Here is a 25,905-nt window from a genome sequence, read left to right on the forward strand (position 1 = left end):
CGTGATTTGCAGTTGAATTTCGCGATAAATGCATTTGCAGAACCGCTAAAGCAAGACTGTACTTGGGCGAGGTGTTAGACTCGGAAATCATTTTATTCTGAATCTGCAGTCAACAGATAGTCAACGTGCGAATTCTAAAGGATATATATATATATAAAATACACTTACAGTCGCAGTTATTTAATACGTCCTTAGCTAATGTCCTAATCGAAAAAAAATTCCATGTCCCCCTTATTTAGAGAAGAAAATAAATGTGATTTGTGGTTAAGCAGGTTGGGATGGTCTTGGGCCGCTATTCCTGCTCTGAACGATGGGGGTCGCCAGTCCTTCAGCGCACACGATTGTTTCAGTTACACCGTGATGCTTGCAAGCTTATACCTTTCCACCCGCCGGAGTAGATTGAACGACTGTAAAACGGACGAGACCCTCCGCTACTTCCACTTACTTGCCATCGAGCTTTTTCAAAATGGCGGCGACTTCCTCCATCCAGCCGCCGAGCGTGCATGCGTTAATGCAGGAAAATGCACTGCTTCGAAACTCCGACAGCCCTGCCGAGAGTCGACAGGATGAATCCACGGCATCCGAGGGACTTACCCTGCGATCGCTGCACCATCTACCGCCAGAGGAAATCAACAGAAGGCTGGAAAAAACTCACAGGGAGCTAAGCAACAGGAGAAAAATCTTGATCAAGAACCTACCTCAAGACACAACTAGTCAGGTGAGTCATTCAGCAACTACACGACTGGTTTAAGGTGTTAAAGTGCACCACTAAAATGAATGTTGGTAGGGGCTATAACTTCAATAAATCCCGAGTGAGTATCTTTATTTGAAAGTTTCTTGTATGTGTAGGAAGTTTCTTCCCTGTTAAGAGATGCATTTCTTAAGTTGAGAACGTAGTTCGAGCAAACTTCTCTCATTGCGCATCCCCTGAGTGCAGCCGGCTAGTGCGGCGCGGACGGGCTGGACACGCACTGACGTCCGCAGCTCGCGGCTGCACGCGCCGGCTGCTCGCTTTGATCTGCGCTCCGCCGGCGTCTCTCCGCCTAGATGATATTCGAGCCGCACTCCCCCTACACTGAAAGAGCGGACAAAATGACTATACGAATTATTGGTGACTTTTCCCCTTCATTAATATCCTGCTGGGTTAATACGTTACGTTGTCATTCTATGCTTTATGATATATTTTTAATTATTGATATCTTTATAAATGCGGTTACCCCGGTAATCGTGAATGGTTTCGTACAAAGTTCGTGATACTTGTCTTTTTCTCGTTCGGTTACAGAACTAAAGCGTATAGTTTGCCAGGTGCGTCTTCCCGTCAGCATGACAGACGCGAATGACCCTGCGCTCTATGGGTTGATACAACATGGCGATTAGCCGGTGACTCGCTTAATAAACGCCTAAAATGGACACGACACGATTCAGGGGTTTAACGTACGCCGGTGTTGTTTTTTTTTTTTTTTTTACTGCAGTGCCTGTCTAGATAGGGAGCGTTTTTTTGGAGCGCTGTCCACTGTTAAATCTGCAAAAAAAACGGGGCGTTTTAGGATGAGCTGACTGGTTAACCCCGTTAATTAGACTGGAGGTCTGGTTTTCGCATGAAATGAACGGGGCCATAGTGGAAATAATTCGGTTCCAATTGTTAGCATGGGAAAAGAGCAAAAACATAGTCTGTTTAGGCTTGGCTGATTCTCAAAGCTGATGGCTAAAGTTATCTCAACTTTTCCTTTGTGCTGTACTAACTTTGCATGCATAGATACTCCAGTCCTGTTTTACAGGTGGTATGATACCGAGTATGTGAATGAGAAAATTGATGAGGTAAAATATGGTTCCTATACCATTTGATCGAGCAGTCGGTGTGACCTCCCCTGCCTAATATGGCTGTATACAGTCATTTTAGAGGCTGTTTCAGTCTTGGGATGGCTTTCCTATCATTTCCTGGGTGAGAGTAGTGTATAAATGATCTAAAAATAATGGAATACTGAGAGGTGTGCCATAAGGAGGTGAGCACCTTCCCATTTGAGACTGGTGATCAGTTTAACAGATTAATTATTTAGGGCCCCTTAGCTGCAGGTAAACCTCATTAGAAGTTGAAAACTCTGACCATGGACACAGAGGCTAGCTGAGTCATTTATATAGAGCGCATGTTGTAAGTTAATGTGATTGTTCTGACAGCCTCCTGTCCTGATGGTGATTGTGTGTGTGCGTCATGCTCTGTCTGTCAACAGCAGATGTTCGCTGATCTCGTCCTTCAGAACTGTCTTTGTTATGCTTGGAAAAGCCCACCTCATCTCAACAGTTAGGCATAATCGTTGGTGTTCAGTAAACCTGTCGACGCACTGTGTTGAGAAGCACCGCTGACAGCCTCAGACTGCAGACACACATGCCCTTGGGGCATGTGCAGACGGTTTCCACCTCTTCCTACAGACGTTGCCTCGAATCACGGTGTTCCTTTTGCCCTGTTGTGACCTTTTGATGAAGAACTGCTCTGTCGTACTCAAGTGTACTGGGCTACTGGCAAGAGTACTGGGTCTCCTCCTCACTGTCTGCAGTAAAAGATCTTGTCCACACCAGGTTGGCACAGCAAAGGAGTGTCTGCCCTTTGTGTTACCAGAAAGCAAGACTACAGCAATACAAGTCTGCACCATCATCATCATAATTCTGCTGCTTAGCATTTAACTTGAGGGGTTTCTTTCCGGTTTGTCAATGCTGTCAGTCCTAGGGAATGTCTTATTAAACTTGATCGGTCTGTCAGGCTTCGAAAATGTTCATCGAAAAGCAGGAATTACATTTCCCCTATGCTGATGTTGATGGCTGCTGCAGCTGTTTCAGATGCTTCATGTTGGGGAAAAAAATTGAGACAGATTAAAATTTTAGACTGTTTGCAAAAAACTGGTAGAATAAACCTAATATCAAACCAATAATGAATCTTTTAATGCTGGTGCTGGGCTTTTGCATTGTTTGAAGTTCCTGGTTTTTTGTTTGTTGAATAAGTTGCCAGAAACACATGTATTTAAAAAAGGAACTGAAATGTACCTCTTGGTTCCAGCTTTTGTTTTCTTGAGGTAAAACAAGTGGGAAGTTTCTTGTGCTTTAGCAGTGCCATAATGCTTTGTCATGATTAAATATTTGGTTCAATGGTATTGTTCATAATCAATGTCCAGGTGACCTAATGGATCAAGTGCCTGGGTGTGTCAGTTGGGTGTGGATGTGTAGTTTATTCAGTTCGTGTAAGCTTGGAAGACTGGAAGGGTATTAATGTCAGATTTAATGAACTTTTTGCATGAAAACTCGGGTTGTCTGAGAAATTCCTAAATCTTCATGCTAGTTTTTTTTTTGTTTAACGTTATGACTGACAGATTTTTCTGTGCGTGTTTAAAATAAAACCTTAAACCTGAATATATGATAATGCTATACCAGTTTGAAAAAACATAGAAAATATATCTTCTTTTAGTGTGTGTGTTTTCTCTTTTATAGTGTAAAATAAACATTTATTATTAATCACAACTACGCTGACATGCAGATCTTGATAATTTTTCTTAATCTCTTCTTCCAACAGGAGGTCCATGATGTCTTGAGATCATATGAGCTGAAGTACTGTTATGTGGACAAAAACAAAGGAACAGGTAATAATCATTTATAAAATACAAGATATTTTCAGGTAGAGTTGAATAGTTAACTTTTTTTTGGCAAGGATACAATCAGAAAGTGAAACTGTTTTCCCTCCGACAGTGTTTATCCTAGACCATTAACAGTGGATGCGTTCCATCTTTAAAATACAAATTTTCAGAATTTGATAATGCTTATTACATTTTCATGTCTTGCTATTTTATCAAATGATATGTTTCTTTCCAAGTTGTGTGAATTTTCAAATACATGTCAATGTCTTTGCGTGCCAGCATTATCTGGTAGTTGTCCTAATAATATGTTGCCTTGTGTTGTTTTATGTCTGAAAATGCATGTGCACTTCATAGCTGCCACTTCCTGTATGAGTTTCGTCTTTTCATCACCTTGAAATGAGACAGTGTGAATGGTTAACATGCAGCAGGGATTTACACAAGATCTTGTCACGGTGCAAAGGCGCTTAACATTGAGCCCCGGGCCCACGAATTCGGCATTCTCAGCTAGGTGCCGCCATTGATCAAAGCTACGTCATTGCTTTCCGTTTGGCAGCAGAAAGCAGAGTGGCCTGGCTACGTGGGAATTCAGCAGGTCCCGTCTGCTAGTGACGTCCCTGAGGTCATATCAGTGACTGCTGACGCTCATCAACGTGCAGCACAAATACTGGGATAAATTCCGATGGTGGCTGATTTTGTCATTGGATTTGCAACTCAAATATAACCTTTTACAAAACTTGGTGATATCTATATCAAAAAGTAATAATAATCCAATCCAATAATCATCCCGAATAAAGAATTCATTGCTCATCTAAAAAACTAAACCTTACACTGGTAATTCTTATTTGTCAAATATTTTCTGGGCAAAATGTTGAAGGGGAAATCTTATAGAGCAGAAAATGTTTTCGCTGCTTTATACGTAGCTCACAGAAATGAGGCGTAACCTTTGTAGGCTTGAAATGTATGAAGAGGTCTGAAAATTAAGCTCGGCCACTCGCCTGCAGTTAATAATTTAGACGGAAGGCGAGTGTACAGAAAACCGAACACAAGCCCACTGGCTAGTAAAGAAAATTCAATGTTGGACTACATTTTTACTGAACTAGCTTAGATGGCCAGTAGCAAATATTCTTAAGTTCTACCCCTGCATATGACACAGTGTTAGACCATGTCAGAGCAAGTACTGCATAGATATACCTCATTACTGCGCCTGGCTCTAAGATTAGCAAACGAAACAAAGAACGTGTACATATTATATAAGAGCCAGGTAACAGTATGGCACCGAGAGGCGATATTCCACCTCGCATATTTCACTCCATGCGTGCCACCATTTTAAAAGTGCAGAGACGCCTTCTGTGAATAAATCCAGCATCCTTTTTATTTTAGGAGTGAACCCTGCCAGCACGTCTTTTAAAAACATCAAGCTAAACGCCTGTTAGAGGTCGAGTGTTTGCTGATTAACGTTGATCAGCGTTTTCGATTTGCTACTTACACAAGTTACAATGTGCAAACCAAACTGCTCTTTTGCTTAAAAACCAGCAACACCTTTACTGTTTACTCTTCAGAGATAAACCGCTCCAATTAAGCTAAAACAGCTTATATAATGGGATAATGAAGCACTGGATTATTACTGACATATCAGTATTAGGAGATATATGAATAAAATATCCCATAGCTAACAAACTAAACTGCGCCAATAAAGCTGCATTAATGTGCCCCCGTACCTATTTTACCCATAATGCTCGTCTTATGCTGACGGAGATGGCTGGATATAGGTGGTGGTTGTTGTTTTTTGTGTGAATCTGAAAATGTGTTAAAATATGAATTCCAGACAGTGAATAGGGTGTGTGGTCTCACCTTTTTAAGTGTAAAACCTTAATAATAGGTTCTTCCCCACTGGAGTGCTGCTGTTAAAGCTCGTTGAAACGCCCCCTCCCCCCCTCCAGTGCGCGCACACAGACGCATGCACACAGGTGTCACAGCCGTTGACAGCACGCTGTGGCAAGGTGCCAGGTGTGCAGCTCCCACTGTATCTTTCTCCAAGCGAAACTCAAATAGAATTTTAAAAAAAAATAATCGGTAAGGAAAAAGGCGAGCTCCTCCTCACTGCGTCCCCAAGCAGAGAATGGGAGGGGAAGCACAGGCTCAAGGGATGCTGGGAAAATAGCTCTGTGTGTGTGTGTGTGTGTGTGTGTGTGTGTGTGTGTGTGTGTGTGTGTGTGTGTGTGTGTGTGTGTGTGTGTGTGTGACCGCCATCATGATAAATATGGTGCTGGGTCAGATGTCCGTTTTGTACAGATTCTGCAGGATGAACGAAGTGTCTCATGATTCTTGCTTCAGTAAATTCAGTGCTTCAGTAAATGCTAAGACTGCCACCATCAGAATCTCAGGTATACAGTTGGAAATTTAATGCTGTTACACCCCCACTAGCTGAAGGAAGCTGATGTCCTCCTACAATGAAGAACCAGGGTGCCGTATTGGAAATCATATAGAGAAGGATGTTCATGCAGTCAGTCATAATTTGCTCTGCTGCTTCTCCCCTTAAGGAGAAGTAAAATCTGGCTCTGGCTTCCACTGGGACCCCTGCTGGGACCGCGTGACATGGCAGGGGGGGCGGTCGCATGCTGTTGGGGGCTATATGGGTTAGGGCGGAGCTTTTTCTGGCTGTGAGCACGTGCCACAGCCTGATACCAGAGCCTGTCTCAAGCCACCACTATCATCGAAAATGAATGATGGCTTCTGATGTTACGAGGTGATGCAGCACAAGTCCTATGTAACACACTCCCTCAATGAGCTCTTCAGGAACTCTTAATATAGAAGCAGTAGTGCACAGTTTTAAACTTAGTTACTGGGGTTCATCTTCCAGAATGGTTCGCTCACCAACAATGGAATTTCAAATTTTTTTTTTGTCTTGGGTCCCTAGTCGGCATGCTGAGGTGTCTGCCCTGTTATCGAAAACCACGAGTGCCAAACAGGCTTCTTATAACTGAAGTTGGCACCTTCCTAATTTTTTTTAAAAATTTTTATATAAAGAAAAAAAGAAAAAAACGTACAGAAACCAGGAGGGAGATATTTAAAGATGAAGCCTCGTCGGCGTGGCTCTGTTACGGTTGCCTGGTATGAAGCCTCGTCGGCGTGGCTCTGTTGCGGTTGCCCGGTATGAAGCCTCGTCGGCGTGGCTCTGTTGCGGTTTCCCGGTATGAAGCCTCGTCGGCGTGGCTCTGTTGCGGTTGCCCGGTATGAAGCCTCGTCGGCGTGGCTCTGTTGCGGTTGCCCGGTATGAAGCCTCGTCGGCGTGGCTCTGTTGCGGTTGCCCGGTATGAAGCCTCGTCGGCGTGGCTCTGTTGCGGTTGCCCGGTATGAAGCCTCGTCGGCGTGGCTCTGTTGCGGTTGCCCGGTATGAAGCCTCGTCGGCGTGGCTCTGTTGCGGTTGCCCGGTATGAAGCCTCGTCGGCGTGGCTCTGTTGCGGTTGCCCGGTATGAAGCCTCGTCGGCGTGGCTCTGTTGCGGTTGCCCGGTGAGCCGCCGCCTCTCCACGTTCGTTAATATTGGCCATAAGACACCAACACGTGTGTAGGGTGACAGTGTTTTTTGTGGGGAATTAGTACCTTCTCATCGCCGCAGTGATCCGGCGCCGTGCCTTTTTCCGCCAAGGCGTGGGAGTCGACCTCGTCCCACTGCCCGCGGAGGACAGCTGGTGCCTCGCAGCGGGAGGCGGTTATTGGGAGTAATGGGGGGGGCCGGGTTTGTTATGATAGTGTTGAACTGTTATGAGGCTGCGGGGGGGTGGCGGCGGCTCAGCCTGTCTGCTTGGCTAAAATACCCCCTGGGCATTAGGATGAGGGAAGCCTGATTCGAATGTACGCATGGTCGGCGAGGAGCTTGTGTCACCCGGTGAAAAACCAGTGCCTTTAGTCGTTACTGAGTCTGTACCATTACAAAGTAGGCCTGACCTCCTAACAGTGACCACTGCTCTGTGGCTCATGTGGGGCCTGCAGAGGAAATGAGTTGATTCCCTGGACTCCTGGAGCGACGTGGCAGCCTAAAGCTGCCGTGTTTGTTTGGAGTTTATTATGGGCTTAGGTGGGCCTAACCTGGAATCCACGCTACATGCTTTCGGCTGGTGCTGCGGCTTTGTGTTCTTGTGCGTGTGAGGTGTGAGATTTGTGGGTGTGCTTTGTGTGGGTGTCTGTGTATATATCAATAAATAAGTATACGTGTATGTATCTAACATGCTCAGAATGAGCCCAGAAAATTGCAGCCTTAAATTAAGAGCATTAAAAGAAAATCCCAGTGAAAACATTTTTTAGGTTGTTATAAGTAGACTAGCTTCATTTGTGACTGCAGTAACTGCTTCAGAAGACTGCGTCCTGCCTTATTATTTTTTGTATTGCATTTAGTTGGCTCTCAGTGGGTCCTGACCTGTGGACATCTCTGTATAGTGTAGCCTTCTATTAAAAATAGTGTCTTTTTTTTTTGACGGGGTGTTTGGGGAAAGGACTCTTGAACACCTGGCATATGAATCAAACGTTAACCCTAAAGAGGGCAGCACTCTTAAGAGAATCTTGTGTGTGTTAAACGAGGACCTTTGGCCATGGTTTGGACTTCTGGACTGTTTAAGGTTGAGAATGTCATCGTCATCTCCTCCTCCCTCCTCTCCTTCCCTCCTCTGCTGCTACCTCTTGAAGCACCTCACATTTTTAACTTCTCCATCTTTCCCATGGGTAATTAGAACTGTAAACATACTTAAACTCAGCACGGTGATGGAAGTGTCAGCTTAGACGTGTCCAAAAGATTCCCCGAACAGGAGTAAGGCAGATCTCGTGCGATGAAAATCCGGGGTGAGTCTGGCACTACGGCGGGTGAGGAGACCGCTAAGGAGGAGCGTCTGCCTTGGGTGACAGGGCTCTGAGGTTCGATGGAGTCTGATGATGCAACGTGGCTGTAAGCCCAAGACGCTGAAGCACAGGTCCACCACCATCCCTGCCCTTTAACTAGCCTTCAGCGCAGCGGGAGCTGAGCTGCTCTCCGGGCTTCCCAGCTGGACAGGCTGCGAAGTTGTTTTTAAGTGTGGAAGGGCAACCTAGAGCCCAATTAACTCACACATTCTGTTGTTGTTAGTTACATACTTGGTCATCATCCAGGTTTTGACGTTGAATGGTTGGTTGTACATATTAGGTGTGTGTGTGTGTGTGTGTGTGTGTGTGTGTGTGTGTGTGTGTATGTATACACACACACACACAGTGCACTATATATTTAAGGCGTCCTTAAATGGGCTCTGTCTTCAGGTGCCTGCCTGCCTCGTGTCATCATCCAGCACAAGTCTGGGGACCCTTAAGTGCATATTAACTTTGACAACCTTGTCCTGCTTGGATGGGCTGTTGAACGACTGTTTGAAAAGCCTCAGTATCTCAATTATTAGTGCTCCTCAATTCTAAGCCCCCTCCTGCTGTTTTCCAAGCCGTTGTCCTCCCCGTTTGTACCTGTTCACAAAGAACCTGCAGTAATTTTTTTTCTTCTTTGAAAGCTTAAATTATTAGCCTCGACACAGTTTCTTCTCCCTCCACTGGTGCAGGGAGGCTGTAGTGAGCGATGGCCGCTTATCTGGAAGCTGCTCGCTCATATTTTATGGGCTTATGTTTCCACGAAGTGTAGATGTGCATAGCGAATGGGGTGGGGGGGGGACTCTCATGGCTGAACAGGTAGTCTTGCAGAGGCCAACATTGTAATGGCGCTCGGCTGAGTAACTCTGAGCGCGGGGCGTGTAATTAGGTGCCTCCTCGCCACGTTAGTGTGCCGTCTGCGTTTACCGCCGTCACCCGCGTCGGAGAATGGCCGTCTGCGTTTACCGCCGTCACCCGCGTCGGAGAATGGCCGTCTGCGTTTACCGCCGTCACCCGCGTCGGAGAATGGCCGTCTGCGTTTACCGCCGTCACCCGCGTCGGAGAATGGCCGTCTGCGTTTACCGCCGTCACCCGCGTCGGAGAATGGCCGTCTGCGTTTACCGCCGTCACCCGCGTCGGAGAATGGCCGTCTGCGTTTACCGCCGTCACCCGCGTCGGAGAATGGCCGTCTGCGTTTACCGCCGTCACCCGCGTAGGAGAATGGCCGTCTGCGTTTACCGCCGTCACCCGCGTCGGAGAATGGCCGTCTGCGTTTACCGCCGTCACCCGCGTCGGAGAATGGCCGTCTGCGTTTACCGCCGTCACCCGCGTCGGAGAATGGCCGTCTGCGTTTACCGCCGTCACCCGCGTCGGAGAATGGCCGTCTGCGTTTACCGCCGTCACCCGCGTCGGAGAATGGCCGTCTGCGTTTACCGCCGTAACCCGCTTTGGAGAATGGCCGCCTGCGTTTACCGCCGTCACCCGCGTTGGAGAATGGCTGTCTGCGTTTGCCGGCGTCACGTTTAATCAGGAAGCTCAGCCAAACACTTAGGGTTGGCATCCTTTGTTTCTGCTGCGGTCGCTGTTAGTGCCTGCCGCTGTTTTCCTTTCTGTTCTGTTTGTTTTTGTGTCCCCTCCCCCTTGCTTATCATGGAGGCTGTTGAAAAAGGGGTTATGAAATATGAAATTCTGTATCCCTCTAGACTGCTGGGGAGGGGGGGTCTCATTCATTCCTAGCCAGATTGGATCAGTCCTGAATGGATAGTCACTTGCATATAAATGTATGTGCTCAGACTCTGTGTCCTGCGTGTGAATTGTGTGGCTGGGTATCTGCGAGCCGCCATTATCCAGGCCCCTCACTCGCCGTGTCGCCCGCAGCTTTCGTGACACTGCTGAACGGCGAACAGGCCCAGGACGCCATCCGCTCCTTCCACCAGCGCAGCGTGCGCGGCCGCGAGCTCACCGTGCAGCTGCAGCCCACCGACGCGCTGCTCTGCATCACCAACCTGCCGCACGCCTTCGGCGCTGCCCAGTTCGAGGAGCTGGTGCGCGCCCACGGCAACACGGAGCGCTGCTTCTTGGTGTACAGCGAGCGCACGGGCTACTCAAAGGGCTACGGCTTCGTGGAGTACATGAAGAAGGACTCCGCGTCGCGGGCACGCTCCGAGCTGCTGGGCCGCCTGTTGGGCGACCGCGCCCTCATGGTCCAGTGGGCCGACGTCAACCAATTGACTGCCGCCCACCTGCACTCCAAGTGCCTCTGCGTGGACAAGCTGCCCCTGGACTGCTGCGACGCCGACAAGCTTGCCCAGATCCTTGGCAAGCGCCATAGCCCCGTCTTCTGCCAGGTGAGTCCCAGCACCTCCGCTTGCTGTCCTCCAGTCAAAGTGAACTTCACCGTCATTGTGCGCATGTACAACAAAACGAGGGAGTCGGTGCTCTCTGCAAGAATCACACAGTAGAATCACACAGTAGAATACACAACATAACATTACACAAAGAAACAGTGCTACAATTGGTCTCCAGTAAAATGCAAGGGTCTATTTTTATCTGTATAAATATTTTTTAAATGTTGCCACAAAACTGATAATGTTCATCAAAGTGTGTCAGTCTAGGCATTTAAAAACATCTCCTAATGTCACCCAAATATTTACAGCAACCATTCAATACACCAAGTGACCACTAGCCTACCATGTTTGGCTAATCAATACCTCATTGAATTATTGATTTATATTAACTTAATTACTTAATTAATTTAGTGAGCTCGTGGAATGTATGAATATGTGGAAAGGTTGGGAGCCTAAGTGGTGGTATTCTCGAAATCCAGCACGATATCAGTATCTTTTTAGAGAAATTCTTGTTTATTTTTTATTGAGGTACTCTTCATATAATAATGTTCAATTGTATTGTTTTCTGAGCAAATATATACTTACTGCCCAGAAAAAATAGCTTTAAACATAAGCTTAATAGCTTTTCTTTGACTGCCTAATACTTTGTGTATGTGTACACATGACTATGCAACACACACACACACCATACACACATTTAGACCAGGATATTGGTGGGCTACTGAAGTTTTCACACAGCAGCATTACTACTGAAATAGCAGGGCACAGGGTCCCAGTCCATCACAAGGCATGTTCTGTGGGCAGTTTTGAGATGCCCACTTGAAGGGTAGCTTACAGTCATACCTTGATGTTTTTGGCATAATGAGAGTTGAGTATTTTCCAAAGGGTACAGCCATCTTCAAGCGCCTGTCCCAGGAAGCTCTACTCTAAATCCAGCAGCTTCATGCTAAGCTTCCCAGCGATTTCCTGTGGCTGCCATACAGATTGTTTGTTTATATGTAATATATATATAATTTTTTCTTTTGCATAAATCCCCCACTGTCCTCCTGACGGCGCTGTGCATTGATTGGCTGTTTATGGGCCGCTGACTGCTCTTGGTCTCACTCTTTAGTGGCAGACACCGCAGTTGTAGGGAGTTTAGTGCCCGAAGCAGCTGCTCCATGTTAAGCCAGATGTGCTGGAGAATGTGATAAGCAGGGTTTACGCTTAAGATTAATTTCAGAAACATTCTCGCTATTCACTGTAAGACGAATAAAGCGCGCGGTTTCCAGTGGTAATGGTGCAATACCCTCGAGCATGAGGGACTGTGACGTCTGGGGCGTTCAGCATATTAACAGCAAGTCTTTGGCTTTCTGCAGTCTTGAGGTGTGAATTTTATGGGTCTGTACGGTTCTTAACTGAAATGTGTTTTCCTTACATTCTGATATAATTTACGACTTCTGTCCGGCTTCCGAAAGGTCACACGTTCCAGGATCTGGGATTTTAAGCTTTTAACGGCTCCCTTGTTTGGCCGGGGTGCTGGGGGGGAGGGGGAGGTTCAGCCTGCTGGGTGACGTAATGATTATGGAAGGACTTGCCTGCCCCCCCCCCCCCCAATCACAGCGGCTGCTTGTGAAACAGTCACAGACTGTGGTTAACAGCAGGAGTCTTGATGTTGAAGAATTCGCTCGCAAAGTAGCCAGCAGACTGAAGACAGTGTGGTGAGAGGCTCAGAAGGAAAGTAACAGAAGAGAAACGTAGCGGAGAGGCGCAGTCTTGCCCAGTAAACTCTAGTGCCCACCTATCATAAGAGAGATTTCAGCCAGGGGCGTGGCCATGTGTGGGCCAGCCAAACAGATTGCCCACCCAGCAGACACACACCAAATGTAGCCAATCAATAGTGATTTAATAGAATCATCCGTCGACACCCCCTCCCGAGTTGTCATCCAAATTGACAACCTTTTGCCATTCCCAGCCCCCACAAGACCATTGATAAAATCAAACGCTGGTGCCCAGCCAAGATAACCCAATGCCCACCCCAGTATGGCATCCTGGTCATGTCGCTGCATTGCGCTCGAAATAAGCAGTAACAAGGGCAGTCGGGAGCTCGTCAGGCTGACCACACATTCAGCACGGCCTGCTTCCCTGCAGATCCGAGCTCAGTCTAGCAGTATGTTTGTATCTCCCCAAGCGGGATTTTGGCCACTCAGCTGCGCTCAGATATTTCTGAAAGTGTGCCGGGTCCGTTTTAAGATCCCCCGCCGCTCCACGCCGCTATGTCCCTTAACTGCGAAGGTGTCCAAGGACGATGTGCACACTGTAGCTCCCTTCCCCCGGACCAGAAAACTCACGCTGTGGCAGCATTTTAGTGGCTGTCCTGCCCTTTTTCAGGGCTTCCGGGCGGCTGCCATGTTTCCGTGATTCACCCAGATTGCTGTCAGCGCTGCTGTCACTCTCGCCGCCTGACTTAAGATCGCTGCCAGATTTGCTGCATGAATTCTTTGCTTAGGACAGGTGCCTCGTTCTTTTACGTGACTTCCACGTTGGCATTGATGGAGCTGTCTATTCCCCTTGCCTGTCTGGAATGGCCTTTGCACAGGTAACTACTGTGTGGCTGATCTCTGCACTATTGGTACACGTCCTGCAACTGAAGCGTTGCAGGAGGTGGTCTGTGAGCCAAAATGGCCGCCAGAAAGAGATCTTCCTCCTCATTGTGCTTTGGTGCATCTCCCTCCTCCTTTATTAGGTCTGGCTGTAGTCCCACTGCACCCCTTGCCAGTTTAGTTTCATCTCTTACTTTCCCTGTCTCCTTTCCAGCACTCTGTCTCTTACTCACTTCAACTGACCTCTCTGTTGAAAGGACAGGAATGCATGACCTGGGGAAAGACACTCAGTCTCCACACAACACACACGCAACCGATTCAATCTGGAGTTTTCCCCTTTGTTTCAAACACAGAAGTTGAGAAGCAGCCTTATCCATTAAATGGAATTCCTACTGGCTTCTGAAATCTCAAGTGGGACTTTAACCCATTTTCCATGTGCAAAAGGAGGGGCTTTAACGCACCTTCTGCTGAATCCCATCCTGGGGTGGTATGTGACTGTGCAGGTTAGGACTTCATGTTCATGATTGGATGGTTGCTGGTTCAAATCCCCTGGTGGGCAGAGTAACATTAAGTTGGCAATATTGATCCTCAGTGTGCTCAGTTCAGGTCTAATTCTAGTCCTTCCACTATTCAAACTAAGGAAACTCAACACCTCTTCTCAAACATAATTTCCACAGTTCCAACAAGTCTTCGAGTTCCACCCAAACCTTTTTGGAACCTGCTTCCCCAAAATGCTGTTCATTCTCTCAAAAACTATTCTGCAAAAAGAGGCCTTTGTCACCAGCTCACCCAGGGCCCCCATCACCGGAGCAGCCTATGGGCAGATACACTAGCTGGAAAGCCTGTTAAAAAGGCGTTCCTTTACAGGTGTGACCTGCCGTTGGGAATCTCCGGGGAAGGCCCAGATCCTCAAACCGCTTGGTATCTCAGTTCTTTTTGTGATGCCAATTAACTGTCGAGAAATTCGCGCACAAATAGCCAAAAAGGATAGTTTATTGAAAGGCTTAAAAGACACATTGTGGCTTCTCCAGTCTCCTCTTCAGCGATAGAGCTGCCACTTTGTCTAAATAAGGAGTGTAGAACTGTAAACTAGAAGGAGCGTCATGGGCCATGAGAAGTCTGTTAAGACCTTTTCCACACACTTTTGTGATTTAGGGCCTAAATATAAGGAATAACGATTGATCATTATTAATTCATCTTTATTGATATTACCAGACATCAGTTCTCAGGGGCTTGTTTATCAGTCATTAGCTGAGGACTGATGTCTGGTAATTTTGGATTTGTTTGTCCAGGAATGACTGAACCCCAATTGGCTGTTGATTATTTTCACAGGAAAGCCGCATCATTTCTGTTAATTGATTTAAATGCAATAATCACACAGTCAGTATTTTAGCTGTACTATCACTCCGAATGCTGGTATTTCGGACATCATCTGCCTCTTTCTTGAACAAATAGTCGAATTCAAAATGTAAACCATGAGCAGCTGTGTTGGTACTATGCTAAATAGCTTTTGGGTTTATAGATTAGACTTTTAAGTTTGTGAATATCATATTCACTTAGAATTATTATTAAGTAAAGTACTATCCATATCCCTAGGTTTTGCCATGTAATTTGAGCCAGAATCCCCTCTTTTGGGTAAAAGTGGTAACTGATAGCACCTAGTAAAAGTGCTCACACTGAATAACAAGCTGTTGAGATTATTTATGTTTCATGTGCCATGTGCAGACCTGTTTATAGGCTGAAGGGACACAACAGTGAGCCAAGCCAAGAAATCTGTGCCTGAAAGGCCTGTTTACGTCGTCGTTATGGGGTTGGAGCATTCTCAGGAAAAAGACTTGGTGCATAAGCTGTTCGGACACAGAAAGCGAGGGTCTAGCAGGGTTCTTTTGGTGCCCCCATATTAAACTTCCTTTCTGTTATTTGAGATGCTAACTACTATTCCCCCTGCTGCCTGACCATGGTAATGAACGAGAAGGGGCTGGCTGCACATCCACTGTGAGGCGTGTCCACTGATGGACTGGAAGTATCCCTTTTAATCGATAATGTGCACTATTTAAAAACTTATTTAATAGTTGTTTATTGTATTGGATATAAGGACGAACAGCACCATCTGCCAATGAATTTGTGCTTTAAATAATGCTGTAATGTTACAGAATGATTGCTTAAAGGAAATATTTCTTTGAGTATGTTATGCTACTGCTGCATAATGTCTGCTTAACTTTAATTTCTCCGAGACTATACTAAATCTTAATAAGGGTTAAGATAAATGCTCTATGATGTCCACCTTGCTCAGGTATTTCTTTTCCAAATTGATCTTGTCTGTATTTATGGTCCTTTGAATGAGGGGGATTTATTGAATACAAAATAAAGCAAAACAGTCGCGATTTGGGTCAGGCCAACTTGCTCTTCATCTGTATATGTATGTGTGAGTAATATGATAACAATATTGAATTGAACAGTCTGCACATGACAATGAATTAAACTAAGCAGTAACAACTATGCAGGAAGTGTGTTTTTTAGCAGCCAAACAACGGGAAACAAAAACAACTCCCATACTTGTAGTGAACAAAAACCATTCCTCTTCTATACCGCGGTATTTCAGAATGAGTCATGGATGGATCTCACATCCCACACTGTATTTTCAGTTTCTCACTGGATTAGCCTCACAGTGGATCTGTAGCCAGGCTCTAGTACAGGGTTCTTCAACTCTGGACCTCGATTTCAAATCCAGGCCGTGTTTTCAGTTCTTCCAGTTAGTTGTTTACTGATTCTGATTAGTCAGAGGCTTCTCACCTGACTGACAGGTAAAGGAAGGCTAGAAAACCAGCAGTGCTCGGACTTCGAGGACCGTGAGTTGAATAACCCTGCTCTAGTACAATGAATGGCTAAAATTTTTTGAGCGCGTGTCTGTAAAATGAAACAGAGATATAGTGGGGAAGGGGAGAGTGTTACATTGTTTACGTGGCCTTAGGGTTGCTTCAATCTGTCGGCAGCAGAATTTGAAAACGGGCACATCGTTAGCCCCGATGCATGATGGGAAACCTCCAGATTTGGTAACCAAATAAGCGCCGTGTGTAATTGTGCTCTAAAAGGAGGGGGAAAGCAATTTGTAGAGGGAGTAAGTTCAGCACTGATTGTCATAGCGTCAAACCTCTTTGCGTATGTGCTGTTGGTGCACGCGTGTTGCTCAAGCAGCGCATGTTGGCAACGACACAAGGGTCATGAGTTTAAATCCCATGGAGTGCACACAGATTATATCCCCTTTACTGTAAGTCATTTGAGATAGGTGTCTGTTAGATGAGTAATATAGTGCATATCTTGGCTGTGGTTTCTGATGCTATGCTACCACTGTCCTGCTTCCTCTTCCTCAAAGCTGGCACAGGATGAAGGCAGCTCCGTGAGGGGATTCGCCGTGGTGGAGTATGAGACTGCAGAGCAGGCCGAAGATGTGCTGATGGAGATGGACCGGCAGCTGGTCGGGGGCCACGAGATCCGCGTGTCCTTGTGCGCCCCCGGCACGTCCGGCCGGAGCACCCTGGCTGCTCTGATAGCGGCGCAGGGCGTGGTGAGTGGCTCCTCCTGCTGGTTGCTTCAGGAATTGGCCAAGGCGCTATTTGAGGCCAGATTACAGAGCAGACAGAGGCCTGGCTGACGATACGTCGATAACAATAAAAAATATGTTCAGCTTACAGTTTCCAAATTTACTAAAGCCAGAGGGGGCTTTTTTTGGTCAGTGTGCAGGAGGTGGATGTCAGTGCGATGTCCAGCACCAGAAATTCTCTGATTACACATAGGAATGGACAGGGCTGCCCAAACAGTTTCGAACGCCAGATGAATGTAATGTGATTCTCCATCACCTGCTTCTCCTCCAACATATTGTGACAATGAGGCATTAGCCGGGATTAATCTTTTAAAAATAACATCATCTTCACAGCAACCGATTGAAACTGGATCTTTCCCTACAACATCGCAGTGGCCTGGGGTGCCGGGCCAGCCCAGTAACTGGTGAACCATCCCGAAGTGGGCTTGAGGTTCTTCCAGTCGAATGACCTTTAATTAGGCCGTGGAAGATGTCACTCTGTAGGACTCCAGTCTCTGGTCTGTTAATAGTCGAGATGGCGATGGACATCCTCCGACACGTTGCCAGCGAGATTGCGCTTCGTGCTAAATGCACGCTCCGCGCTTGGTGTCCGTCCCGGAATGCCGCCCGCAACCCAGGAAAAACACACTATTTTTGAAATCATCTAGCTGCCTGCTCTCATGCTCGTCAACAAGAGCGCTGTCTCCACTCCGAAGGCGCTGAGGATCCACTGTGCTCCCAGTTCTGCCTGCCACATGTGATTAGGGCTGCGATGGGGATGGGGGGGGGGCATAGATTTGCTCTTCTCGAAGGATGGGGGGACGAGACTGCAGGGATGTCCTAATGAGGGAGGTTCAAGTGTCCCTGCCTGCTGTCTCCACATACTCAGGTGCTACTGACATCGCAAGTCTTAAGGTCTCATTGAGCCAAAGTGGCTCTTAAATTGATTTCCCAAACCGAATGGCTCATTAATTCACACGTGCTAAATGTTCTGGTTCTGGCCAGGCCACCGGTTCAGCCTGAATAACCAGGCTGATTTTCGGATTCGGGTTTCGGTGGATGTGACAACCAGACGCTCGTCTGTGACTCCGCAGTCACTGTGCTGCACGGCTGTCTGTGAGTGTTCCCTGGCTCTGCCCTGTAGGCTGACGTCTGCGGGCTTCTCCCTGTGTTCCCACAGATGTCCAATAGCAGGAGAGGTCTGCTTCCTGAGCCCAGCCCAGCCGCCCTGCAGGTTCTGCTCCGGCCGTACCTGACCGGGGTCAGACACACAGGTGAGTGAGTCCGGTCCATCCGTTATGAGAACAGGGTGTATGCGGGAAGTCTCTGGTGCCTCAAATTGCTCTTAGTCTTTGGAGACAAATATCATATTTAGTGTTTGGTCTATTTAGAGAAAAATGTAAAAGTTTCTTCTCTCTTTGTGTTATTTGTGTTCCTTCAGTGAGCTAACATGATTCACCCAGCCGTGTGTCTGTACTTAGCGAGAGTGCTGAGTCACATCCCAAAGTGAAGGAAGGTGGGACCAGGAAATCAAAGGGCTTTCGGCTCATACCTTTAAGGAATTCCACTGCTAATCTTAGCAGCTGATTAAACGAGACGCTTCTCGGTCGTTCTGAAGCCCGCTGCCGTCTCGCTTTCTTTTTAAAGAGATGGCAGACATGACACTGACCTTCACTGTGTGCCGCTGCCTGTGTTTTACCCCCCCATTCCCATCTCCAGGGAAGTTCGCACAGCCACAAGGCCTGCCCTTTCTGCGGCCTCCGTTCACATCAGCACTGGTCCAGTTGGGAAAGGTTCAGCAGGTAAGATGTAAGATCTAACTGCAGGCTGGGATCTTCATGTGCACAGAAGGGAGGGGTTGTAACAACACATTATGTAATAATGTTGCATTATGTGGTAACTCGACAGAATGTAACAGATTAAATGATGGTAATAATAGGGTAATGTTGCTATATAAAATCATAATAGTCTACAAATTACATTTTGCCGAGTTATTACACAATGTGGTGTCATTACGTAAAGCACAGTGTGACAACGCATTGTGTAATAACATTGCATTATGTGATGAGAATTTGTTACATTTTGTTGCATTATTATATAATGCAGCATTTTTTACATAATGCGTTGTAACAAGGATACCTAAAGGATCACACACAAAGCAACGTGCCGGCACTCAGAGGTCTGACACACCCCCAATTCCCCATCTGCATCCCTTCTGCATGGATGCATCTCATCCACGCCTGATGCATGTATAATTTTCCCCATCTATGAGCTAAGTTCTTCCTACATTTTTTAAAAAACCTGTCTCTGAACTCGGGCGAGGAGCCGGTTTATAACATGTCTCCCGTAAGAGTGAGCTGGGTTCTGCAGAGTCACGATGAAGACTATGAATACCAGCTCCTCTGGTCGGTGAGCTGGCCGTGTTTCCTGTATAGCGGGGGAGAGGTTTCCGTAGTCAGCGATTTGGATGGTGATCAGGTGGTCAGACCTATAATGAAATGAGAGCAGCATGGTGTGTCGTGGCACCCCGTTTGCACACCAGCACCTGGGCATGTCCGAGGCCCCCCCCCCCCCCCCCACTGAATACGCTCTCCTCGCTACAGAATGCCTTGCTGGGGAACAGTCTGATGCTACAGAATCTGCTTCAGATGCAGCTGGCCCAGCAGCAGCTGGTGCAGATCAAAGAGAAGCCCGTCAGCAGTGTGAGTGTCTCCCTCCCCCCCGGCGTGTCTGTGAAGATGCTCCCCGCTTGGCAGCCCCCCCCCCCAACCCTAATGTTGCAGGCAGAGTGATGGTTTCTCCTTCCCCAACTTTGTTTGGACAGGAAAGGTCAGCACAGGGGCCTGTTTAATGTGCTGTCCTCCTGCTCCCTCCTCACTCCTCCCTAGTAACTTGTGCATCTTTATTTTAAGGTTGCCTCACAGGCCTCCGTTGCCAGCCTTCTGGGGGACCCCTCCAGAGCGCTGCTGCAGAAAGCCATGGACCTGATCTCCCCAGGCAAGGGCCTGCTGGGAGACTGTCCTAGCGGTGCGTGTAAACGGAAGCTAACAGCTTTAAATAAAATAGCACTGTTCGGGTAGCTGGATAAGAATATGTTCTAGTTAAGCGACTTTAAGGTCCAACTGCTTTTCCTCCACAGTGGCCAGTGTCCCTTGATGATTCCCTTCCCAACTTTCTGTATATTTCTCGACTACCCTGTCTAGACCCATCTCAGGATGCAGCACACGGCGCTGCCAAATCCTCAAGTTGTGGTTCGGGGCTCGTGCACTACCCTCCCAGCAGGCAGATGCTGGGCTTACCAGTCTGCAGTGAGCCCGACGGGCCCCTGACCACCGACAAGCCGCCTTCTGGCCCCGGGGCCACGAAGGCCATGGCGTCAGCCCTGCAGCACGCCCGCAGGAACTCCACAGCCCCCAAAGCCAATGAGAGCAGCACTGCCGGCCCGGTACGGCACCCTCTACTGGCAGAAACCGGTTCTGCCTCATTTATAGCAGTTGTTCTCAAACTTTTTGCATGGAGTCTCATGACCACTTTCCCAACCCACTGATCTGACAGCAGATGTGCTATTTCAGGGCTAAGCATGTCTCCCTGAGCTTCAAATCCCATCAGCAACACAAAGCCAAGGTCCCCTCGGTAACATTCAGCAAGGGAGTGGACACGATCAATTTTGCTCTGCCTGGGGGGGGGGTAATCTCCTACGCAATTTAGCAGATTGCTAAGATCTATCAAGCAACAAAATGATAAAAGAATATGTTTTGGCATTTTCAGAAAATCATCCCCTGACCCCTCTTAATTATTTGGCACTACCCCCCCAGACCAAGCACCAATGATTTAGATGCAAAACACAAGCCGTGTGTGTTTCACAATGGAAAATGGAAATTTAAATACAATGGAAATTTACTGATATTTTAAATATATATATTTTTTAATCAGAGCTACTGATGAAGCACATTTACTGCAGTGATGTTGGGAATAAATGTTACTTCTTAACATGTAGGTTCTTGGATGATTTTATGCAAAGAGGATTTTTACTAGCTTATATAGATGGATAGTCTGCTGAAGTAATTCAGGTTAAGGACCTTGCTCAAGGGTATAACTGCAGGGTCCTCCAGGGGTGTGAGCGAGCCACCTTCGGGGTACAGGGTCGACGTCCTTAATCGTGCTACTTTAACTGGGTTAGCGTGTCACGTTTTCTAGGTCGGTGTAACTTTGACCTTGTTGGATTATTCACGGTCCCATAGAGGGCAGGGAGAGGTTAGCGGCTGGTGGTGACAGGGATCCTACCTGACTTAATGCACGATATCCAGAAGCCGCCGCTTTCCTTTGTGATAAATGTTTAACTTGTGACAAGTGACAGTCATGTTGTCTGTTCTATGCGCTCGCTGTTGTTCGCTCCACTGATGTGGTTTTCATTAAAATTTAAGTTATAATTTGTTCCCAAAATGGCCTTGGGGGAGAATGGGGGGGGGGGGGGGCGCGCATATTTAATGACAACTGTCGTCCTCAGTGGACTCATTAAGGATAAATTAATGGTGCGTCCGTGTGTCAGGCTAGCGGCTGAGTCTCTGTCGCTCCCGCCCCCCTTCAGGCTCTGTCCGCCAACCATACCTCGCTGCTGGGGGAACCTCCTAAGGAACTGAAGATCCCCACCAACCCGTACCTGAACCTGGCCAGTGTACTGCCAGGCATCATCCTGCAAGGTACCCCCCCCCCACAAGGCCCCAATGACATGTATGTGCATACACTGCATTCTTACTGCACTATCCGCACTCATGGGGGAAGCTTGTTTAAAGGTTTGCAGTAGCTGAGAAAGACCAGGTTCTGTTCTGAACTGGCGCAGGGTGGGTGGGGGGGGGGGATGGTCAGCTTTCAACAGCACTCAATTGTACCTTTATTTATTTTTTCCCCCCTACCCAGCCCCCGCCAGCGGTAAAGCAGCGAGCGTAGCGCTTCAAGGCAATGCGTTCGCTGGGGGGCTGGCACTAGCACCCAAACTTGCCCCGCCGCTCTCGACGGCCCTGTACGACACCCCCATGGACTACATGTCACAGTACGGTCCGCAGTACTCCCAGGTGACTGTGCCTCCATCCCAGCATGCACCACTGTGGGCTGGTCTAGCGCCCCTCTCTGTCTGCTGTGTGTAACCCTGAGTGTCTTTATAGGAGCCCGGTTCCACCTGCCTTTAAAAAGCATGACAGACGTGTGTGTGTGTGTGTGTGTGTGTGTGTGTGTGTGTTTTTTTGTTTTTCCCCCCCCCGATACTCCCCCTCAGGCATGTGCCATGACTGTATGCTCTTATAAACGTTGTGTCAGTGGGCTGTGCAGTACAGAATTAGCACTGCAGAGGGGGGGCGCGTCCCATCTGGGCCCCCGGTGGCGAGATACGTGGGACGTTCCCGGCTGAGCACCCCGCATGCTGCCTGGCTGGCGCTGCGCTTGACGTACTGTGGCTGTGACTCAGTTCTGAGTGGCACACACGCCAGGGGGGTGGGGGGGCTCCCAGGCCTGCCCGGAACCAGCCCCCTGCGTGCTGCCTACCAGCCCTCCGTCCTTTTCCTGTAATGGTCCCCCACCCCATGCTGAAACAGTAATGGGGTTAGTATGTTTTTTTCATTAAGACTAAGAAACTTTATTGATTCCAAGCGGAGATTCTTGTTTGACATAAATTACTGTGTGTGCTCTTTATATATACACGTACACATACAGCCACTTCTCGACTTACAGTGGAGTTACGCTCTGATGAACATGAAGTCAAATGCGATAAGTACGTGAATAACTGCTGTCACTGAATAACTAAATAATTACTGCAAATAACTAAATGCCAGTGATTTAAAAAGTAAGTGAATGAATACAAGTGTATTTGGTCAAACAGCGAAAAAAACACTGTACGATACGTTGTTAAACACTGTACGATACGTTGTTAAACACTGTACGATACGTTGTTAAACACTGTATGAACAGAAACTGCAAGGGCGGATGCGGCCTGGCATCAGCAGAAAATACCATGCAGCATATCACTAGTCCGGGAGCAGATCAGAGTTCAGTTTACTTACTGCTCATTATGCTTCGCTATCGCACCGTCATAATGTAGAAATATCGTAAGCCGGACCATCGTAAACCACCGAACATCTATATGTTTTATGCATGATATCTGTTTTTGATTGTATGGTCTGTCCTGTAGGAAGCCATTCAGCAGTGGTACCAGAACTACCAAGCTCAGGCCTACAGTGGTGCCCCCCAGGACAGCGACTATGGGAAGCCGCAGGAGAGGGTGGGGGCCCTGGGGGTCGTCCGTGCACATGGCCACTACACTAAAATAACCCACAAGCCTCCAGGCCACGCAGAACTGCACATGATGTCTTTACCCGCTCTCAGGGAGCCTTGAATCTCTACCACTGACAGAGTAATCCAGTTTTTCAGTTTAAATGTAAGTTGATGATGATAGGATTGGTTAACATCTCAACAGTAACTATAACTCGGTACAAGTTCTCGTTTTATGCAAGTTTAAAATCAGTGATTTTAAAACACCAAGTTTATTTTGTTTAAATCGGATACGTCGACACATCACAGTTACACCGTTATTTTTCAACATTGGGCGGGCAGGGGGGTAAAAATTGAGATCTTCAAATGATTGCTCTTAAATGTCTTAGTCTTTAATAAAATAACTCCGCGATGTTTCCGAGTTTCCGTCTCGTTTAGCTCTAGCTTTGTCTTGTTTCATGGCTGCCCCAGGATGTCGGCACCACGTCGTACGGGGATTATGGTGCCTATATGCAGACCGTCAGTCAGTGCTACTCACACACACACATGTCCGTGCAGGACTTCCCTCACAGGGACACCACCAAGGTAATTCTGTCTGTCTGCACGTGTGTCTGTCAGTCTGCGTGCCTGTCTGTCTCTGTGTGTCGGTCTGTGTGTGTGTGCATGCGTGTGTCCCCACAATGTGATTAAAAACCTGTCATTTTGCCCTTGTGGGGACAGTTTGTCAACCCCTACAACGGAAAATTCAATTATATAAAAATCTGACTGCACTCGAAAAACTAAAATAGCCTAAAGTTTTGTGTATTGTTTGGATACCTTATGGGTAAAGGTTAGGGCTGGATGTAGGGGTTAAGGTTGTCATGATTAGGATTAGGGTGATATGAATACTAAACGTGTATGTGTCTGTATGTGAGCACACAGCTGGATTTGATTCATGAGTATCTTCATAGTCTGATCAGGAGCAGCAACGGAGGTCTTGCTCTCCTCTCTCCGCAGGAGGCTGATTTTTCCAAAACCTCCCTGACCAACACGCTGCAGTCTGTTGGTAACGGCGGTGCCCCGTACAGTGCTGTGCCCGTTATGCCAGCCTACGGGGGCATTCAGCACATCGCTCCGGCGTCGGTCGCGTTATCCCACTCGGCACAGGGTACCGCAGACTGGAGCCAGTACTACTATGTAAGTACAGCCTTGGGCGGCTTCACAGCTGTCTCATACACCATGAGTTCCAGATTCATTGATTCCGAGTTGTGGTCACAGTCTCAGTCGATGTAATTGTCCTCCTTAGCCATAGTTGGTGTTAAGATGAGACCTTTCAGGCTTCAAAGAGTGCAGCAATTAAAAAAAAAAATAAAAGATAATGAAACGGAACGTTCAGATGGTGCAATTTTTCCCAACGGCGTGTCTGTGTATGCACTCTCTCTTTTGCCAGAACCAGAGCCAGACACGGGCACTCAAGCGGGACTTTCCGACTCCGCAGGAAGGGCCTCCAGACAGGCCCCTTGTAGGACAGCCCCCCCGGACCTCGGGATCTCTCTATGCAGACCAGCACAAGAAGAAGAGGATATAGCCAAGCCTTCTGGTAGCTTGAGCCATCCAAGTGCTGCCGGTACTCGCTTCCTCTGCTTACTCCAGGCCTTACTCATGGTCTCCTCTTTACACGCATTAACGTTTAATAGTGTATAACTGTACAATGCTCTCTCTGTTTTTGTGAATCTGCAGTCTTCCTGTGGGATGTGTGTCATGTCCTTTCCTCTCCCCAGGAATGTTTTCATTTTCTTCCTAATGGGAAATAAAAAGTCCCTAATAAGAATGTAACTTTATTATTTAATGTAATTATAAAGCACTGGTATCCCTTGACAATTTTCCGTCTTGGATTATATTTGAACAAAATCCTTTAATGTGTTTCCTACATAATTATGACGCCGTTGCTCTGCCGCAAGACTTGATGAGCATCGAGAAAGTCTGCTTCCGTTCGAAGCTGGTGTTCTAAGACCAAGAAATAACAGGATTGGTAACATCTTCAGTGGGGACCTTCACAGGTAATGGTTCCGTGGGGACTTCGGAGCTCTGTTTTCCCCATAAACCTGCCTGCTAAGGGACAGACTGCCTGTCTTTACAGCACTTTAGCATTGAGGTTCTCTGGTGACATCCTCAAGTTCGCTTTGGGTGAGTTTGAAATCTGAAAATGTGATACAATTTGATGTCTATGGAGCATTTTCTACCTGCTCAAACCTCCAGTCACATTTGTAATCTTACTATATTAAAAATGCAGTACTATTGTATTGAGTCCTTTTTTTCTTATAGAAAGAGTCCTCCATCCCACAGATAATCAGTTTCTCCAAGCCTTAAAGACCAACATTTAACAACGCAGTGATCATCTTACTGCTAATTCTAGAATTTCCATACTGATTTTTTTTTTTTGTGGTTCTAGAATAATTATTTAGCTGCCCCCACCCCCCCAGAACATCCACATGAAATGTAATTTGGCTTGATGTCTAGCACGTGTATTTTACAGTGGGGGTGGCACAGTGGTGCAGTGGTTAGCACTGTCGCCTCGCTCCTCTGGGACCTCCAGGTCTCCACCATGGCTCCATGTGTGTGGAAGTTTGCATGTTCTCACCGTGTCATCGTGAGGTT

The 25,905-nt window shown here is 47.2% G+C and overlaps 1 protein-coding gene across 2 annotated transcripts; it reads left to right on the forward strand.

Annotated features, from left to right (window-relative positions):
- The first annotated feature begins 259 nt into the window (after positions 1 to 259).
- On the forward strand, positions 260 to 25,550 carry LOC111840998 (ribonucleoprotein PTB-binding 2-like). Of its 2 annotated transcripts, XM_023806404.2 has the most exons (15): positions 263 to 718; positions 3,560 to 3,626; positions 10,376 to 10,845; positions 16,801 to 16,992; positions 18,188 to 18,281; positions 18,727 to 18,809; positions 19,611 to 19,709; positions 19,920 to 20,034; positions 20,211 to 20,452; positions 21,596 to 21,707; positions 21,925 to 22,079; positions 23,189 to 23,278; positions 23,740 to 23,853; positions 24,265 to 24,444; positions 24,698 to 25,550. In XM_023806404.2, exons 1-15 carry the CDS (start codon positions 467 to 469, stop codon positions 24,833 to 24,835), a joined length of 2,403 nt encoding a protein of 800 aa, XP_023662172.2. In that variant the 5' UTR covers positions 263 to 466; the 3' UTR covers positions 24,836 to 25,550. The 2 variants fall into 2 exon arrangements, with proteins under 2 accessions (XP_072560449.1, XP_023662172.2); XM_072704348.1 differs by lacking the exons at positions 23,189 to 23,278; positions 23,740 to 23,853 and having other exon boundaries at positions 260 to 718.
- Positions 25,551 to 25,905: the final 355 nt, after the last annotated feature.

This window comes from Paramormyrops kingsleyae, chromosome 21, assembly GCF_048594095.1.
Source record: "Paramormyrops kingsleyae isolate MSU_618 chromosome 21, PKINGS_0.4, whole genome shotgun sequence".
In the NCBI taxonomy this organism is placed as follows: domain Eukaryota; kingdom Metazoa; phylum Chordata; class Actinopteri; order Osteoglossiformes; family Mormyridae; genus Paramormyrops; species Paramormyrops kingsleyae.

Excerpts from the sequence above, each read along its gene's own strand:
- LOC111840998 (XM_023806404.2), top strand. The coding sequence starts at position 467 with ATGGCGGCGACTTCCTCCATCCAGCCGCCGAGCGTGCATGCGTTAATG. Across the intron at positions 719-3,559 it reads CTCAAGACACAACTAGTCAG|GAGGTCCATGATGTCTTGAG; the intron begins GTGAGTCATTCA and ends TTCTTCCAACAG. Across the intron at positions 10,846-16,800 it reads ATAGCCCCGTCTTCTGCCAG|CTGGCACAGGATGAAGGCAG; the intron begins GTGAGTCCCAGC and ends TCTTCCTCAAAG.